We start from the raw sequence: 20,072 nt of genomic DNA on the forward strand, positions 1-20,072 counted from the left end.
CCCGCGCATGCGCACCCTCAATAGGTGGTGGCGGCGGCCCCCCGGCTCTAGGCGCGCTCTGCGGCGGGCAAGAGGAGGAGGAGCGGCCGTGGCGCGGACTACAGCTCCCAGCGGCCCCTCGCACATCTCGCGCGTGCGCACGGCGCCGGCTCGGCCGCACTGTGCCGTTGTCGCCGTAGGTGGGTGGGAGGGGGGGAAGGGAGCGAGCGCGGCGGTGAGGAGGAGGAGGAGGTGGCGGTGGGAGGGGGGGGGTGAGAGTTGAGAGTTTAAACGCCGCCGTCGCTGCCGCCAGCTCGGACTCATGATTCCCATATGCCCGGTAGTTTCGTTCACCTATGGTAAGTAAACGCGCTCGGGGCGGGCAGGGGGTGGCTATTGGGCAGGGGGCGGTTGAGGCGCGGCAGGGGGGCGGCGGGAGGCGGGGGGGGGCGGCGGTCCGGAGGCGCCCGTCTGACCAGGCGCTCTCTCTGTCCCCTGTCCGTGTGTCCGCGTCCCCTTCTTCGCCCCCACCCCCACCCCTCCCCTCCCCCGCCTCCTTCCCTCCTCCCGCCGGGCCTCCTGTCATGGCCCCGACCGCCGCCGCCTCCGCGTTGCCGCCGCCACAGTGCCCAGCCGGCTGGGAGAAGATGCCAAAATGGCCACCGGCAACTACTTTGGATTCACCCATAGCGGTGCTGCTGCTCAGTACAGGTAACCGCCGCGACCCCGCCCCGCTCCGCCCGGGCCCGCAGCCCGCGCTCGCGTCCCGCAGCGGGACCTCCTCCCCGCCCTGTGGGGCTGCGCGCCCGGCGCCGCACCTGGACGCTGCCCCGGGGCCCGCTCCGCTCCGGGCCCCCTCTCCGCGCCGGGACCCTTCTGCCGCCGACCCGTCCGCGGGCGCGTGTGCTCTTTCGCGGCCGGCCCGGCCGTCCCCGCGTGTGAGGGCGGGAGGTCGGGCTGAGCGCCGAGGACGGAGGGAGCCGGGGGCGGCATCGTGTGCCGGGGCCTTAAAATGGCCACTTTCAGCCGGCACCGGCGTGTTCCGCCTGCGGCCCGGGCCCTTCGACTCCTTCGGCCGCGCTGAGGGCCGGGCTCGCTCCCCAGCTCTTTACCCCAAAGCTCTGTCGGCGTGGGAGGGTGCGGTCCTCGTTAATCTAGGTTAAAATTAAGCCAGCCTAACCTGTGGGGGAGTGGGTGGATGAGGGAAGAGCTGGAGGTCCAGAAAATACGGGGGGCTATCTTATTTCCCTATGATATTATGATATAAAGAATGTTCTGTCTAAGAAAATAGAGAAGGTACCTCAGGGCCTATCGGATTTCAAAAAGATTTCCTTTCTTGGTGTTACCTAAGACCAGGAGAGGTCTTACAGTGGAGCTCAGGGGTCTGAAACTGTACCTGTTGTTCAGGGGCACTCCCGTAAGTGTTGGTATTTTTGTTTGTTGAGGATTGTGTATCAGAGTGTAAAAAACAAAGTAGGAATTGGTAGCGCCTATTATCTCTTCTTCTGATATCAACTTATTTAATTTGAGGGGGGAAAAAAGGGGACTATAAGCAGAAACATTTATGTTTTTGACTTGTATTGGAGTAGCAACCTAAAGCCTATGTTTAAATCCATGTTAGTTGTTACATAAATCTGTAATGAAGGCTTGCCTTGACTCTTGTTTAATAGGAAAACAAACAAACAAAAGAATAAAGCAAATACATGGGAAGTTATTAGAAACAAATGCAAGTGCGTATTAGTGGTAAGAAGCTAATCAAACTTGCATACCTGATGTAGGAAGAGTAAAGTTTTAGGGAGATCTTTGAATGACTCTCAAGATCGTGCAGCTGTTCTTTCCTCGAAGCAAACATAGTATGCTTTCATTTTTATTTACTTCCAGTATTGAATATTTAAAGGGAGAGATTAAATTCAGTGTATCTTCTAGTTCTTCTCAGATGGGGCGCTTGCAACATGTTTATGTGCTACTTGACGGTTATAGTGAAATTTGAAACTGAGTCCTCATGAAATGTGGAAGACTTTTTAAATAGCGTAGAGGATTTTTTTTTTCTTTCGGATAAGAAAACAAATAATCTATAAGTGAACAATAAACTATGACATCTGTATGACTGCAATTATGAAGTGGAGATGAAGTGCTAAAGTTGTTTTTCCTTTTATGGTGGAGCTGAGGTGTACAGGTTTAAGAAGTTGAACAACTCATTTGAAATTTACTTTTGCACTGCGGCTTAAAAACATTATTAGAATAAAGTTCAATTTCAAAACTGTTTTCATTTAGCTGTAAATGTGTTTTTGAGAAAATGGCAAAAGGAGATTTTTCCTTTCCTACCACAAGTATGGTAGACTGTTCCATTTGTGTATCAGTAAAAGACTCCTATAAATGGTGTGTATGTCTACTGTCTTGGAAAGTTAAGAGACACAGCAGTCAGTGTTAAAGCAGTCCTTTCATAAGACTTTAATATTTTGAGCAGAAAACACAGGAAGTGCTTAAAAGATTGGAAAGGGGAATTTATTATCAAAAAATAGATCTGTCAGATCGTCAATAGCTGCTTTACTGAGTGCTACAAAATGTATATTCCATTCCAGGGATATTGAGCAGAAGATGGTGGCTGGTAGGGGAAGATAATTGAAGATTTAAAATTGCAACAAACTCTCTCAGATGTCTTTTGTTGTTGTGGTTCACAAACACTGCTTTTCATAAAGAACACTTGAAATCTTACCTTGCTTTTTATTTAATCAAAGGCAGCAAAAGAATAAACTGCTCTTTAAACCTATAAATAATGGATTAGAAGCATTCTTGTTCCTTTCAATGTTGTAACTGCATAAATTTCCCTGCTGCGCACTTCATTCAGAATTCTGTGAATTAGCCAGTAGTAATATCATGACTTAATGAGAGAATAATTAAAGTATGCAAATACTGATCCTGGAAATTAATCTGAGTATTCAATTCATACTTTCTGCTGGAGGTGGTATTAGGGTCTAAAGCTATAAACCTGTGTGCAGTGCGAAAATCATCTGCTACGTATTTCAGCAACAATATTCTGTTTATTTGCAGTTTGAAATAAATGTGTAATTTGGCCACACCAGTCCTCTTTTGTGTGAATATGTGCACACTGTAGTTCATTTGAGCCGCTGAGTCTATTCAGTTTGAGATGAAGATCTTAATATTGACTTGCATTCTGTGTGTAAGAAATATTCAGTGTGTTGTTATGCTTTCATTTTAAAGTTGTCTGATTGGCATACAGGGATACTGATGGGGAGATAAGGGCATTGAGAATTCAGATAGAGAAGTGGGCTTTTCTTTGCTTGCAACTGCAGTGGTCTTATCTAATGAACTTTGTGTTAAGATTTTTGGTTTTTATTAAGGAGAGTAGCTCTCTGAGTTTCATTTAGTGATGTCCCTGCAGTAATGACATAGCTCGTAAGGTGGGAAATCCTTGGGTACTTCGCAGTGATTTATTAACTTTAATTTGCCCGTAAGTTGTGCAAGTATTACCAATTCACTATTGTGAGCTATAACAGATAAGGGAAACAGTAGCAATTCAGGCACAGAGCAGATCACAGTGTGTGTAAGTTTAGGTTAAGATGCAGTCTTCTGTGCAGCAAAAAAAAACAGGAATATGCGTGCGGTGCAGTTTTACAGGACATTCAGAACTGGTGCAGAGCAGAAAAGGGAAGGGAAATGCCGTGAGTAGATAAGTTTGTTATTGAGAAATTTGGGGGAGCGTGGGTGCGTGTTATTTTTTTTCATGTTTAATAGTACTTAATTTCATTTTTATTTCAGCAATGTCTGTTTTTCAATCAGATGCATATTCCAGAAGCATTTAGTGTCAAAACTGTAATCCACATAGGCCTGCTAGCCCAACCTTAGAGCATCACCACGCATAATTGAAGCTTATAGTGGTGGACAACAGAATAGACAATACTGTGTAGGAGTTACAGCTTATTCTGAAGTGAAAATGCATTGTTAAACAAAGTTAATGTTTATTAATCTTAGGTAGCATTAAGCACACCCTACTCTTAAACACAGGCAACAAAAGTAATAGTAAGAGGGCTGCTCCAAAAACGATGCCTCCTATTTTATTATGCTGTTCCACAGTGTTAGGGGCAGATGTTGGTGCTATGGCAGTAGAGGATGAACCTTCCCACCAGTCTTCTGTTGCATTTTGTTGCTGTGTGACAGAAGACAGCAGAGGGGCATTTTGACAGAATGGTGTCTGGCACAGAAGTGCATTTTAAAGGTGTGTAAAAATGGCACCCATTGATATTCACTATCTCTTGCTGAATCTTTATGGAAACCAAACAGTTGATGTGAGCACAGTGAGGTGTTGGGTGGTGCATTTCAGCAGTGGCAACAAGTGACAGCAGATCACCTTTGCTGGTGCATATTTTTATGAGTATTGCGTGCAAATGCTTTTTCATTGCCGGCAGAAATGGATTGTGGCTGAAAAACGGTGTTTTGTAACTGAGAATTTTCTTTGTTAAAGACTGCTACGATGCTCTTTGTATCTGTTAGCGTTTCTGTGGAAATGAATAGGAAGTATTCCTTTCGGAACAACTTATGTAATTTTATTTCATGATGAATGTACCTACATCGCAGAGTAAAAACTCCCAACTCTGCTTTTTGTGACAGTGCTTTGAGTTGTGTCACATCTTGAAAAGAATCTGCTTGTTTTCTTTTTTTTTTTTTTTTTTAGCAGAAGTGACTTTTTGGTATGATCGACCTGCACAGTACTGATTATCCTTTGCTCAGTCTATGCTAGTCTTAAGTGCTATCCTACACGTGCTGTTTTAGTTGATGAAATATACATGATATACCTCTAATAAGCTACTGCTGTTGATACAAAGGAGTGACGTGCCACTCTCAGGTGAGATACGCCAACGTCAGGGAGGCAATAAAAAGGTGTGGGTTTGGTGGGTGATGTGGACCGTATAATGGTAGTGACAGGGAGTCAGAGGAGGTGCTGGTAAACTGTGGAGGGCAAGGTGCCTCAGTAATCAGAGGAGCCTTTGTTGTTTCTGAAAGGGAAGTCTGCCAACTTGTTTAAATTTGCAGCAGGATCATGTGCATAAGAAAGTTTTCTGTTATTGATATATTTAAGTCCTTTGTAGTTGCAGTCTCAGAATGGTTTGATGGTTTAGGCTTAATGCTGGAACGTTGCATGATAAGTGAAATTTTGTCCACAGATTAAATACAAAAATGGTTTAATGTGGTTGCGTTGCTGGTGCTTAGAAAAGCATAGCAGTGGCTAAAGGAAATAAAGAATGTCTGAAGAACTGAATTCAATTTTCCATGCTAGTGAAGTTTCTTTCCTCTAATACAGAACTTGCCCATTTTAGCTTTTTTTTTTTTTTTATGACAGAGAAGATGTTACTGATTAGTAGTTTTTTAGGCAGATGTTGCATCTCAATTTGTTCTTTTTGTTTTCTGCTATCATTGTGAATGTGGCTTCAAGAAGACTCTTGAAAAAAAGCAGCGTTTTGATAATATAAGAGTCTGTATAGGCAATGAGCAGTCCATTGTGTGCAACACAGTACAGGGTGGTAGACAAAGAGTTTGTATTGCATCGCTGGTTTAGACACTTCAGTTATGGTGTGGTGTGAAGTGAAGAGATCTGTCAAATTTGATTGGTTTTAAAACAAGTAGTGAGAACAAATGTGAAGATTAATTAAACAGGAAGAGTATGTTGAGAACATAAGCATCTTTGAGATGAGTTACTGATAGTCTATTACTTAGCTATTTAGTAGCAGTCAGTACATTTGGAATGCAGTGGAATAATAGAAGGATGATTTTAGAAACAGGAAGAGGAAGGGAAAATAACAGTTGCTTTAAGGAACTGTATTTTTCAGATGAGATGTAATTAGATTGTAGAATGCTTTACCAAGAGCTGCTAAAAAAACAGGATTTGAGAGCATTGTATATGTGCGTAGCTTAAGGCCTCCCTTTGGGTTCGTAGTGAATTGCGTTACAATCAATATTCTGTTCACAGAATTATTATAATAGGAAGTAATATTTTCCATTACTGTTCTAAATAATTTTGTTCAGACCATAAAAATTGTATGCTTATTCAGTGGCAGACTTTTAGAAAATATCTTACTGGAATAACTTAGTTCACCATATTGTGATGTTTATTGTTAATTGCGTTCAGGAGAAATGAATCTTATTATTATTACTAATGTTGTTGTGATTATTATTTCAGCCCAAACTTCATTCACAGATCTGCAACTTCATCTGAGCAGTTACTTATTAGTGCCTCCATATCTGTTTCTGTAAAGAAGCAGTCGGTTGTAACGCTTATATCAGTTTTTGTAGATTTAGGTCATGCTTATTTCAGTCTTACAGTCTCTGAAAGAAAAAATGCAGAACTATATTTTTAAACAGAGTTTTGCTATCCTGCTAGTAACACAACAGTCTATCGAACTTTGAGAAGGTCTGCAGTTAGATCTCAATAAATATGAGTTCCTTAATTCTAAAATATTCATAGAAGTTAGAGTTCAAGAAACAAAGCTTAATTGTTTTATTTAAAGATATTTGTAGTTTAAAAATTATGCTTATGAGTAGCGTAACTGTTATGTTAAGCTATCTTGAAAAATGTATTCTTTGTATGAAAAAAATAAGTTTCCTAGAAGAGTTATTTAGAAGTTGGCATTTCTGAGAAAGTTTATAATTTGGGTAGAGGCAGAATTGGGTTTAGCCATGGTCTTTAATCTGTGTCAGAATGGTGCTCTTTAGAAGGCTGAAACTGAAAATGTAGGGATGTCCTTTAGTTGTAAGAAGAGAGTTTTCAGTGTTTGGTGCTCTAAAATAGGCCAGTCCACGGGCCGTCTGCACCCCCGGCAGCCAGTAGCACAGCCCCACATAACCGTAAACTTCTACATCATTGTGATTTTTAGCGATATCTTTCATTGCACATAGCTTCCGTGCAAACTGCAGAGGTAGCAACAGAACTGCGGAGCGGAGGCTGCAGCGCAGTGCTGGCTCCATCTCTCATCCCACCGCACACGCTCCATCCAACTGGCGTGCAGGTATGATGCTACGTGGGGCTGTGCCACTTGGCAAGTAAAATGCAGTGATTGCTGCTGATAGTATTTCAGCCTATCTACACCTGTGTGTGCCTGTGAAGATACATGTTGTTTTCTACCCAGCAGACATGTAAGTTTTCTTATTTAATATTAAATTGGGTTGATTTTGCATTTTTCGTGGACATGACTGCTCATTTAAATGAGTTAAACGTGTCTTCAAGGTGAAAATCAACCTGTCTGTGCTATGTTTTAAAATACAGCTGTTGAAAATGGAACTTAAATTATGACAGGATGAAGTTATGGGTGCTAATTTTATGCATTTTTGATACATAGGCTAAACACACTTCTTTGAACACTAAAAAGTTTGCAGTGTTACTTTCTGTTTTGATAAAGGAGTTTGAGAATAGGCTCCAGGATTTCAAGAAAAGACATTGGTTTTTTTTTTTTTTTTATATATTTGAAATTTCATCTGTAGTTGACATAAATACATTACCTGCAGATTTTCAATCGAAATGCACAGAGTTGCAGTCAGACATTCATGTTTAAAAAAGAACTGATCGTGTCTCTTTACCAGACTTCCTAGACCTCTTACTGGTGAAAAATATCCTTTGCTTCACAGTTGACCTTATTCATGCAGTTACTTTTTGGCAGTATGTGCATTTGTGACCATTTTTAAGGATGAAGCACAGGACCAGTAAGATTTCATCAAAAAGTCTCTAAAGAGCACCTTGAGAGTTCGCTAAGAATTGCAGCTGCTGCCATCACACCAGGCATTGATACGTTTGCAAAAAGATCAAATATTCCCTTCTGGTTTTGTTGCCCTCTTTTTAATGTTAACAAAAATTGTTTCTTATATACATGAACAGTTAGGTATTTTATACGTGGTTCAAGATAATTCCTCTGCACTCAGGTGCAGCCCAGGCAAGCCAAGATAATGGACATCTGTATTCTGAACAAAGCTGGAATAGCAACAGCTTTACAGTGTGTATGTTTGTTGTTAGTTTTTTAATAGATAACTTAACTCCACAAATATCCTTCTGTGGGAAATAAAATCTCCTCACATTTAAATCACTTGAAGCTTTATTACTTGGCAAAATAGGCAGTATTACATCAAAGTGTAACATTCTCTTGATATTGTTGATGTGCAATAAATAAAGCTTTCTACCTTTTTTTTTTCCTTTGGAGCAAAGAAAGCCTCAAATCTTTGTTACAGGAAAAGGTCAGTGTCTGGAATAGGATAAAAGCAAAATGTTCTCTGGATAAGAATTCAGTTTTTCCTACTTAAATGCTTGTAATTCTGTGTGATTCTTGGGCTGATAAATCACAGGAAATTCAGTCTTCCTATCAGTATTAATCTTTATAAGTAGTTAATAAGGGCTGTTCTGTATTAGATCTAAGAGTTTTAATACTTGTCTAAGCTCGTTTTTGTGGAGGCGTATTACTTGCTTGCAAACTTTTATTATGTAGCTATTTAAATTAAACAAACCTGTTTTTTGGAAACGGATGATAATGTTTTATTAAGTGAACACTGGTACTTCATTAATTTTTTTTTTTTATCAGCATATGCGTTGTAGCCATTTTCTGACTTAAAATTTAAAGCATTCTACTAGCATATGAAAAAAAGACTTTCAATATGAAAAAACACCCTAGAAGTCTATATTTCTCTCTTTTATTTCAAAAATACTACTGCCGTTTCTTAGTGCAGATCTTTCTTTAGCTCAGATGAGGTTTTTCTAAATCATCTTAGCCAAATGTAAGTGTTCAGGCAGGAATTTTGCAAACTAAATATCTACATGGAAACACACTTTTTAGACCAATACTGTAGCTTAATTGATTTTGTAGGGTAGAATTGGGCTGAGAGATGTTTATAGTTCTTTCCTCTGTGTTTGGAATTGCACCAGCCTTGGTAATACAGAATTGTAGAATCACCAAGGTTGGAAAAGACCTCCCAGGTTATCCAGTTCAACTGTACACCTACCACCAGTATTTCCCCACTAGCCTGTGTCCCCTGGTTGTATGGGAACTGCTGAGTCGTGGCCTGAACCTCTGATTGATCACCTGAGGCAAGTGGCAGTGAGCACAGATTGGAACACAGGTTTCCTCTGAGCATCAGGAAGCGCATATATAACGTGGATAGTGGAGCAGTGGTACATGTGGCCCAGAAAGGTGTGGAATCTCCTGCTTGGAGATCTTCAAAAACTGCCTGGATCTGAGACACCTGCTCTCGGTGGGCCTGCTTGAGTAGGGGTTGTCCAGAGGTCTTTTTCAATCTAAATCTAAACCATTCTGTGACTTTGAATAGGAAGAAAGACAGAGCTGTTAGAGAGAGTCCAGAGGAGAGCCACAAAGATGATCAGGAGTCTGGAGCACCTCCCCTGCGAAGACAGGCTGAGGGAGCTGGGCTTGTTCAGCCTGGAGAAAAGAAGGCTGTGGGGTGACCTCATTGCAGCCTTTCAGTACCTAAAGGAAGCCTGCAAACAGGAGGGGAGTCAACTCTTTGCAAGGGTAGATAACTGCAGGACAAGGGGAAACATTTTCTTTCCTTTGATCAAAAGAATTATATACACCAGACAACAATGTGGGCAAGGCTAATTTCTGTGGCAGCCTCTACTCTGGGATGAATTCTGCAAGATTACAAGCCAGTGCATCCCTTCACTGTCCAGAAAATCAGATTGACGTATTTTTGGAGATTAGTATGGCAAAAGACATGCAGTCACAGCCTCATTGCAGTCATTACTGTCTAGGGGGTTTACTATCGTAATGGTATTTCATAATATGTGGCACTTCAATATTAATGAGTTAGAAAGATCTGATTAGTATTTGCCATTGTTAATGTTAGTAGAAATTAGTATCTTATTAGTTCTTTGAAGTTTGAGCCAAATATATTTGACAAAAGACACTGCTCACATGTGATGTTGTCCAATAATTGTGAACAAAGAGTTCATTCTATCAGTCTACAGATTCCTTTAGAAGGTTATTGAAAATGAGAGTAAACTAAGTATAGGTTTAAAACTTTTGAAAAGAAACAAGTTTATCTGGGAGCAAGAAGCAAAGAACATGGGGAAATAGAAATATATATGGTAACATTTTAGGGCAGGTAGGGAAAGAGTAAATCAGGTAAGATGCTGAAAACGAACTTCAGTTGACTGAAATGTGTACAGAACACTAGGTAGAATAATTCAGTGCAACGTTTAAACTGTAAACTGGACGTGACTGGGATGGTGAGAATGAAGTGAAATAGAGATCTGAACTAGAGGATGGGTGTTGAAGAACATGTTCCTGGAGAAGAGAAACTGAAGTGAGCTTGGGGGAATAGCTCTGTTGGTTTGTGAGTATCTGCAAAATAAGCGTGAACAAAATACATAACTTTAAAATTAAAATCTTTGGTAGAGGAGTTACTTGGGTAATACAGCAGGGTATAATTTGAAGCTGCCAAGTCCTTCCCTAGTAATTTGGGTCACAGGGTGGCTTTTATTTTCTTCTGATAGTAAGATCATAAAATATAAGAGTTTTAGTATGAAATACCTTGAATTGAGCAGTCACTAGATGGGTTTATTTTGACTAGGTGTTGGCCTAGAACTCTTTTGTTTTTTAGACTGAAACTTTAATAAACTGAGGAAAATAATCTTCACATTGAGAGTGCTCAGATTCTGAAACAAATTGTTTAGTGTAGCCTTGCAATCTCCATTCTTGGAGATAATCAGGATATGACAGCACAAAGCCCTGAAAAATGTAATTTAACTTCAAGGTTAGCTGTTCTTTGAGCATAGGATTAGAGCAGATCACTTCCAGAGGTTTGTCTCAGGCTCAGTTTTTCTGTGATTTTTAAGCTTTACCTAGTTAGTAAGGACAGGCGGCCTGAGGAGCTTGTCGTATGAAGAGACCTGGAGTTCTAAATTCAAAGATACTTATAAAAACACTAGAATTTATTTGGGGGAAAGGAAGAATTAACCTACAGAAAAACTTGGGTAATTTACCAGAACACTGAGTTCGTGTTGTGTGTGCTACAATAATTGTGTGTTCTTAGCCCATAGAACATGGAGTAATTTTATGCCAGCTGTGTTGAATGATTAAGCCAAATTGAATTACTTTCTTTGTTATGGTGAAGAGCATGCACGTTTTCTTACAGTAGCTCAGCTGGCATATTCGTCATTACCTTAACAACCTGTACACCGATCAAGTCTTTTGGAGTGTAAAATATTGGGACTAAGTTGAAATACTCTGTGTGGTGCAGTGTGGAAAATTATTATGTAAGGTATAGATTAATAAAAGATTTAGAGTAGTAGAGAAGTCAGTAGAAAAATGATTATCACGTAGGAATAATTATACTGAAGTTATGCGAGGACTGATCTTGATTATTATTTAGCATTTACATTAGTATAACGTGTCATGATATATGATGCAAAGGAAATTTGTCCATTCTTAGGTGACTTCACAAGAAGCTGTTCTTAGGAAAGTAGAGTATCTGGAGGCTTCATTTGAATTGATGAATATGCTTTTTGCCATCCATGGTCAAAAAAGTAGATAACACTAGTATAGGTACAAAGATGAGCTGTAGAATCTGGAGGAAAATCAGTGCAACATGGGATCTGGCAAAAAAGTCAGGGAGGAAGTAGTTTGATCTCAGCAAGTGCGGTGATGCATTTGTATCTGAACAAGGATAAAAATCTCTGCTAAGTTGAAGGACAAACAGCTCAAAAATCCTTTGGCAGAAATTAATTATGTAGAAGTGTCTGGTCAGCTTAATATTAAAAGATTTTTAGAAGGAACTCCAAGAGAAAAAGGAGCCTCATAAATTTGGAAAAGAAGATGCCATATATTGCAATAAGTAGTTCTTTTAAAAAGGCAATACTAGTCTGTTCTAGAATATTTTTTCTTCTGATCTTGCAAACTCGATCACTAGCTCTGCATGATGTTGCAGCAGCAAGGGGAACAGGTTTGCTACAGTAAACATGGTAATAGAACTGTATTAGCCTTAGAAATCAAATTATTGGGGCTGTTAATTCTATACCATGACAAGGAAGTTTGTTACAAAAATAGCAGAGAAGTGGAACTGGGCAGAATGTTAATGCTTCTGTTCAGAGCAATCATGATCTCTTCACAGTATTGAGTACTGAAAATTCAGGAAGCTTTGGTAATATATATTCTGAGAATAAAAGCATTTTCTTTTATAAACTGTCTGATAATGTTACCTTGCAGTGTGTGGTAAGCACCTTAATGTATTTTGTAATAGTAAACTGAGCATGGTTTCATGAAATGTGAAGAGTTAATACTTTTCTAACGGGCTTCTCTTCTTTCTCTTTTTTCCCCATTTTTTTTCCCTGCTTCCATATGTATACCTCGTGTTCTGGCAGGCATACTGTTCTCTGATCTCCAATGTTTCTGACAGTTCTACTGTGTTAAAAAATGAGTCCAGAAAAAAAAAAAATCTGATCGTGTTCTGTGAGATGAATGCAGTAAATCAGTGGCTTGACAAGTGGCAGAACTAACACAAGGGATGGAATAAGATGGCAGGACTGGGATTGAGGATACAGTGAAACAAGGCTTTTCCTTGTTGACGGTGTTGGATTGCTGAAGAGTTCAGTTGCAGTACAGGTTGTTTAAGTCCGCCTGCGCTGTCAGTGTCGTATGTCTTTATTATAGAATTTTACTGCTACAGTGTCATGTGACACTGTGAATTATCTTAACACATTCACTCTTCTTTGCTGTTAAATAAATGGATAATGCTGCCTAATTTTATAGATTATCATTCACTTTTACCACCATAAAATAGTCTTCCTGAGTTTTCTGGTAGAGTCTTATTACTGAACCTGAACTGACAAAGACACTACCTCTGTATGAATTGGCATGTTCAGCAGTGTTAGGAGCCACACCAAAGTGGGTGAGGGAGGTGATTTGTCCCTCTCCACTCTGCCCTCCTGAGGCCCCAGCTGGAGTAGAGCATCCATGTCTGCGGTCCCTAACACGGGGGTGATGTGGAGCTGTTGGAGGGGTCCAGAGGAGGGCCACGCAAATGCTCAGATAGCTAGAGTACTTCTCCTGTGAAAAAGGTCTGAGGTAGATGGTCTTCTTCAGTCTGGAGAAGAGTGCTGGGAGACCTTATTGCAGCTTTCCAGTATTTAAAGGGAGATTATAAGTATATATGTTTATAAGAGAAAAAGCAAGTTTTTGTGCAGATAGATAATGACTGGACAAGAGGAAGTGGTTTTAAACTAAAAGAGAGGTTTAGATCAGTTGTCAGGGAAGCTTTTCACTGGGAGGGCGATGTGGTGCTGGCATTGATGCTCAGAGAGCTGTGGTCATCCCATTCCTGGAGGTGCTCAGGGCCAATTTGCAGCCCTGGGCAACATGATTTGGTGCTTGATCTAGCACTTGGCAACCATGCCTGCAGCCAGGCAGCTGGACCTTGATGATCTTTGAGGTTCCTTCCAACTCAGTCCGTTCTGTGATTCTGTTATTCAGATCTTTTCATTCCACTGCTAAGCTCAGAAGCTGAAAATGAGATGAAGTATGCTTGTGAGTTTAGTTTGGACAGAATGTAGTTGATGTTTCGAGCAATGAAGTATTAAGGGCCTGTGGTGGAGAGAGGTAGAGTCTGGATAGGAAACCCAGTAGTAACAGTTTTTTTTCTGTGTGTTTCTGCAGTAAGAATGGCTTTCTAATATGCTAATTTGTTCTGCTGTAATTAAATTACAATTTTATTTCTTTTTAGTTACTAAATTCAAGGGAGTTCTGGAAATGCCTTTAGCAAAAATTATATCTACAGCAAAAAGATACTTTATTTCTGGTAGTTACATTAGAGAGAATATTGTAGGCTTGTGGAAAAAGTACTGTGACTTTTTGTTCCTTTTGGTTTTGAGCAGAACTGCACTGCAGTTCCAACTTGCCGAGTATGTTCCAAGTGAGATAGCATATTTCTGCTTACTTTAAAATAGGAGATACTATCTCTTGATAGACATGAAATGGGGCTTTCATTATCTTTCAGTAGTTCTATGGAGATCTGAAATCCTATCATGATTCTTAAGTCATGATAGTTGAACCGCAGTGTAGAAATGCGAAAACAAAAATCGGAGTAATCACTGAATTTCCATTTTATGTCAAAGTTGCAGACAGTGTTATTTTGCCCAGTTTGCTGTATTTGTTATAAATCAAAGTAACTGTTCTAAGCTTTGATTGTAATGCGTGGTTACAGATTGAAGTAGGACAGTAACATCATTTTTTCTACAAATGATTAAATTTCAGAGGCCGTAACTTTCTATTTGGATCGGTAGTGCTTACTCATTCTTTGTAAATAGCCACATATTAGTATCCTACCTGCAAATTTTAGAGGCAGATTAGGCTCAGCATGTGCTTGGAAGATTGCCAGAGCCCTGATGACAGTCTTCTTGCTTGATCTGCCTGTCCTTTGTTGATGATTCATATGATTCATATTGTGAGGCTGTGGACTGCTATACAAGCAAGGCCAGTATTTAATAATTCTAATTTTTTTTGTGGGAAAATGGTATTAGAGGAATGTTTTTAAATGTTCCTGTTTTAATTTCGAGGGCTTGTAGAAGTTGGTAAAGCTCATAACTTCAATGCATTTTACGAGAAAACATCATGCAAGTGAAAGTCAATAATGAGCTGTCACAGGAAAGTAGTTATTTTAATTCAGTAGATAGTTTTATTGAAGAGCTAATAAAGCACTTAAAATTTTGTCGGACATGGAAAGATAGCTTACGTATAGCATACCTAAGGCTTACATATTGTTTTGAATGAAAGACTTCTTTGATTGAAAGAATTTTACTGCTACAGGATAAAAACAACCACAAAACCAACCCAAAAACCCTCTCTAAGAAAAATTCATCAGCCACTCAATTTTCTGTATTTATGGAAACTTTGAAGTGATATAGATGTTTTTTCATGGAGGAGGAAGAGAGGTAATAGAAACCATTGAAATACGTTTGTAAGTAGATAGCTGTTCCTCGGTGACTTGTAGAACAGCCAAGTATTAATCAAATCCAAGATGCTGAAATGTCTAGGCATTAGCTTAGTATGTTGAATTAATTTGGTTATTTACTTACTGTCTTTTTCCCATATAGCCAGCAGCCAGCTTCGGGTGTAGCGTATTCCCATCCTACTACAGTGGCTAGCTACACTGTCCACCAGGCACCAGTTGCTGCGCACACAGTTACTGCAGCCTACGCACCAGCAGCAGCTACAGTTGCAGTAGCCAGGCCTGCTCCAGTGGCTGTTGCAGCTGCTGCGACAGCTGCTGCGTATGGAGGCTATCCTACAGCGCACACAGCTACAGATTATGGTTATACACAGAGGCAACAAGAAGCTCCGCCACCACCACCTCCTGTCACTACACAGAATTACCAGGTGTGTTAAACAAATTTAAAAAATCACTGCTGAATTACTGTGATCTTTCTGTGTTGGAATGTTTAAGGCCAGCGTAGGATGATGGTGAGGACTTACCTCAAGTACTGTGTTCAGTTTTGGGCACCTCAGTACAGAAAGGACATTGAGGTACTGAAGCAGGTCCAGCGAAAGGCAATCAGGCTGGTAAAGGACTTGGAGAAGATGCCCTACGAGGAGAGACTGGGAGAAGGAGCTGGGGCTATTTAGTCTGGGGAAGAGAATGCTGAGGGGAGACGTTATTGCTCTCTTCCAATATCTGAAGGGTGCTTACAGTGAGAGCGGGGTTGGTCTCTTCTGTGGTGACAGGTGACAGGACAAGGGGAAATGGCCTCAAGTTGCACCAGGCGAGATTTAGGTTGGATGGGAAAGACTTTTTTACAGAAAGGGTTGTTAAGCACTGGAATAGGCTCCCCAGGGGGGAGATTGAATCACCATTTGGATTTGATGTTTAAAACCATTTGGATGTGATGCTCAGGGATATGGTTTAGCAGAGGGTTGTTAGGGTAGTATGGTTAGGTTATGGTCGAACTTGATGATCTTTAAGGTCTTTTCCAACCTGAGCAATTCTGTGATTCTGTGATGTTTGTAAACTTGTGACTTCAGATTTTGTCAAAATTGTTTGTTCTTACATATTTTGTAGGAATATGATACAGTCATATGAAAAGCTAAAGCAAGTTTCTTTTTTAGTTACAAAAGTAGTTTGTGAAGGAGAGTAATTTAAAAGCATTTGGTGAATTTTTTTATTAAATCTGGCAAGGTCTGTCAGGTTTTTCTTGAGGTTTAATTTATTTAACTTAATGAATTTTTTAAAAATTTTAATTATTTAATCTATCTATATACAATGCCTCTGTAAATATATTTTTTTTTAAATCTTCTTCAGTGTATGTTAGAAGGAAATGTTATTGGATTTTTTTCCTCTACTAATAACCTTTTCTCCAGATGCATATTTTATGGATATGTTCACTGTTTTTTCCTTTTTAAATGTTTAGGATTCCTATTCCTATGTTCGATCTACTGCCCCAGCTGTAGCTTATGACAGCAAGCAATATTATCAGCAGCCAACAGCAACTGCTGCAGCTGTGGCTGCTGCTGCCCAGCCTCAACCTTCAGTGGCTGAGTCGTACTACCAGACAGGTGGGTTGCATGCTCCAAACTCCTGTCACTATGGAATGTAGGCACTGCTTTAATACCTTAAAATATATTTATGCCGAAAACATATTTCTAGACAAACCTTTTGCTGATTTGTCTTGGAAGTTTGCTGAACTATGTCAACATGTTGACATATTAACATATTAACATTAGTTAGTTAATCTATGTAGTTCTTTAATTGTTAGTATCATGACTGCTACAAAGCATAATTACTTTTTTTACATTAATAAGAAATGCTGTGAAAATTTTTAAGTACTTCAGTTCAGCATATACTCCAATAAAACTATTGAATAAGAGGGCTGGTTTGGCAGCACTTTTAAAGAAAAAAACGATCAGTAACTAATTCTTAGTAATATAACCTGAGATATCATTATTCATTGTTGAGTTACATTGTTGACTTCAAAAATAAATAAATTAAAAGGAACCAAGCAGAAAAGCTACCTCCACTTGTTAGATTTGTTCCCCAGAATATAATCAAATAATCAGTAAATATTACTTAACATGGTTGGCGCTTCATTCAACTAAAGCCTGTCTATGTTTGTGCACTGATGTCTCCATCTTAATTAGCTCCGAAAGCAGGATATAGCCAAGGGGCAACTCAATATACTCAAGCCCAGCAAACACGACAAGTAACAGCTATAAAACCTGCAACCCCAAGTCCAGCAACGACTACGTTTTCTATATATCCAGTATCCTCTACTGTGCAGCCAGTAGCAGCTGCAGCTACTGTTGTTCCATCCTATACTCAGAGTGCAACATACAGTACAACAGCAGTTACTTACTCTGGTAAGAATTTTACAGATTATGCTACTAAGATCTTTGCAGTTATTACAGAAGGATTTAAATGCTCAGAATTTTAGCATTTTGTGTTCAATATATCAGTCTACTGTGAAGTATCAACCACTTACATAAAAATATGTTGCCAGTATAATGATCTATCTTTAAAAGTGATTTGATGCTTAAATACGCCTATTTTGTTCCATGTGAAAATATACAGGATACTGCCAGTGTGTTGAGACTTACTGAAGATTTAGAGAAAAGATGAGGGGAAATAAGAATAGAGAAGGAGACACATCCACACAAATACTAATCCAGGGAAATTGGTAGGAAGCCTGATGCGATGAAACAACAGTTGTAGTGGCAACTGGTAGGGAAGAACGATTCGTTATAAATCTTAAAAGTCTGGGTTGTATTGAACCAAAACAGAAGACTAATCGGTGCTTTGGAAGAAAAGCAAACAAACAAAAACAGAAAAAAAAAACCAACCATCTTTCCTTCAGTAATTAGAAACCCAGAACCGGCGGGCAAGCTGGCATATTATAGCTAGTTTCAATATTTTTATTTTGTTTCTTTTCTGTTTATGAAAGGGATTTTATAGGGACTCTCTTGAAACAGAGGATTAAAATAGTTGAACCAGTAGATGTAGAAGGTTTATGGGAATACTGTCTCCAAGGTATAAAAGCCCAGTTTCCTTGACTTATTCAACTTCAGTAGTAGCAATCAAGGAGTGCATACCTAGTACGTGCTGCACAGGTTTTAGCAGGCCAGCAGCTTTGCACTAGAACAATTTAAATCTCTGAGGTAGAATGTGATAGCACAGTGTTACATTTTTTATATTCTTTTTTTTTTTTTTTCCCCTTACTCTACGTAATCTGTCTTCCTTTTCATGGAAGGAAATTTACTTTTGAACTGTAAATCTGGTTCAGGAAAACTGTTACTTCAGCTGGCTTTGATAAATATTTTATTCTTGTTACACCATAATGAGACCTGCAAGATGTACCAGGAATTTTCACATATTCTTTAGGGATGGTAGTTATATCCAACAACATAACTGTGCGTTGCAGAGATGTGTCAAAAATCAAATATGCTTCTGATAAAAGTTACATATTATGTACTTGTGTGTTGTGAAACATTAAGAAAAACCAGGATTGCTTAACAAGATCTCAGTACATTGTTTGTATTCTGCCCTGTTCCCTCAACTTTTATTACAACGCATGCTTGTAATTTGTGTGTTATGTAATTGATACATGATCTACAGTGATGTAACATTTATTTGTTTTGATCTTTGAGGTACCTCTTATTCTGGCTATGAAGCTGCAGTGTATTCAGCTGCATCGTCCTATTATCAGCAGCAGCAGCAGCAACAGAAACAGGCAGCGGCGGCTGCTGCTGCTGCTGCAGCAACGGCTGCTTGGACAGGGACCACCTTTACTAAAAAGGCACCATTCCAAAATAAGCAAATGAAACCAAAACAACCTCCCAAACCACCCCAGATCCACTACTGCGATGTTTGTAAGATCAGCTGTGCTGGACCACAGGTACCTGTATTATGTAATATTCTGCTATACATTTTTGTTACAACTTCTCCAGCTATAAAGGTGTCAAAAATATTTGTTAACTTCTAAGGATCTGTTAAGGACTCTGTAATTTTACTAATGGGATAAATAATCAAAATGTGTGCTGTTACAGAATAACAATGAGAAAACAGGTGCATTCTGTTAGCTTGCACAGAGAAGCTGTAACTGTATTTCAGACTCAGAAGTATTCTGAAAGTTGAAGTTGATTTGCTTTTTTTTTGGATAGCAAACTTCACAGAATATACTTTCATCAAAACTCCTGAATCATATAAATGTTGTGAATGGAAAACCTGAAAATTTATTCTTCTTTGTATTCCATCATCCCAGTTTAGTTTCACAGTGGACACAAGTGTATAACAAGTAGATAACAATTAATGCTGTGTTTGTGTGTGATAGGCTGTACAGTAATTTAAGTGAATCTGCTGTTATCTCCCAGGTTGCCAATGTCAGCACAGGAGCTAATCTCAACTTCTGCATTTCATTTTCAGCACAGCTTTGTGTGCTACCTTTATTTGAATCCAATTTTTCAGTTCTGTCATCATACAAGTTGATGAAAAATTCAAAACTGAGAATTATTCTGTGCAATGCAGGAAACTGCGACTGAGATAAACTTCTGTGACGGTATCGAGATTTCCATAGCAGTATCTTTTGAAAAGTACTTCATTGAGGAATCGAGGAGGTGTCAGAGAGGAATACTCAGACAGTATTACCTCTAAAAATGGACTTCTGTTGGAAGAGAAGAAAATGTTCTAATCTTACAAGTGGTCTACTTACACCTTAGAGTTTGTCATACGAAAGAAATGCTCAGCATACTGACTTTCTTACGTAAAGCATGTATTTTATGCTACATTCTATACTATGTGTGGTCGCACAAATGATGGACAAACAATACAAAGGCAGCTTAGTGTATGTGTATAATTTGTTTAAACAGACTTACAAAGAACACTTAGAAGGTCAGAAACACAAGAAGAAAGAAGCAGCGTTAAAAGCATCCCAGAACACCAGTAACAACAGTACTTCTGCTCGTGGAACTCAGAATCAGTTGCGCTGTGAGCTTTGTGATGTGTCTTGTACAGGAGCAGATGCATATGCTGCCCATATCCGTGGAGCCAAGCATCAGAAAGTAAGAACTTTCTCTTGTTCTTGTCACTTGTATATTTTCCCG

General features: G+C 39.5%; 1 protein-coding gene and 1 non-coding gene across 3 annotated transcripts in view; both read left to right on the forward strand.

The window, feature by feature from the left end:
- Positions 1-251: 251 nt before the first annotated feature.
- The window catches only part of ZFR (zinc finger RNA binding protein), a 41,810-nt gene continuing 21,989 nt past the window's right edge, over positions 252-20,072 (forward strand). For both annotated transcript variants that reach the window (XM_042875242.1, XM_042875243.1), the window contains exons 1-7: positions 252-338; positions 606-690; positions 15,080-15,362; positions 16,391-16,535; positions 17,118-17,336; positions 18,621-18,868; positions 19,839-20,030. In XM_042875242.1, the coding sequence (XP_042731176.1) occupies positions 302-338; positions 606-690; positions 15,080-15,362; positions 16,391-16,535; positions 17,118-17,336; positions 18,621-18,868; positions 19,839-20,030 (1,209 nt within the window). In that variant the 5' untranslated portion in view covers positions 252-301. The remainder of the gene's footprint in view (positions 339-605; positions 691-15,079; positions 15,363-16,390; positions 16,536-17,117; positions 17,337-18,620; positions 18,869-19,838; positions 20,031-20,072) is intronic.
- Positions 11,883-12,019, forward strand: LOC122182361. The gene has a single exon (XR_006179773.1). It is a non-coding gene; the product is annotated as a small nucleolar RNA SNORA66 (small nucleolar RNA).

The sequence above is a fragment of the Lagopus leucura genome, unplaced genomic scaffold (genome assembly GCF_019238085.1).
Source record: "Lagopus leucura isolate 7727_CA_CO unplaced genomic scaffold, USGS_WTPT01 Super-Scaffold_100014, whole genome shotgun sequence".
Classification (NCBI taxonomy): domain Eukaryota; kingdom Metazoa; phylum Chordata; class Aves; order Galliformes; family Phasianidae; genus Lagopus; species Lagopus leucura.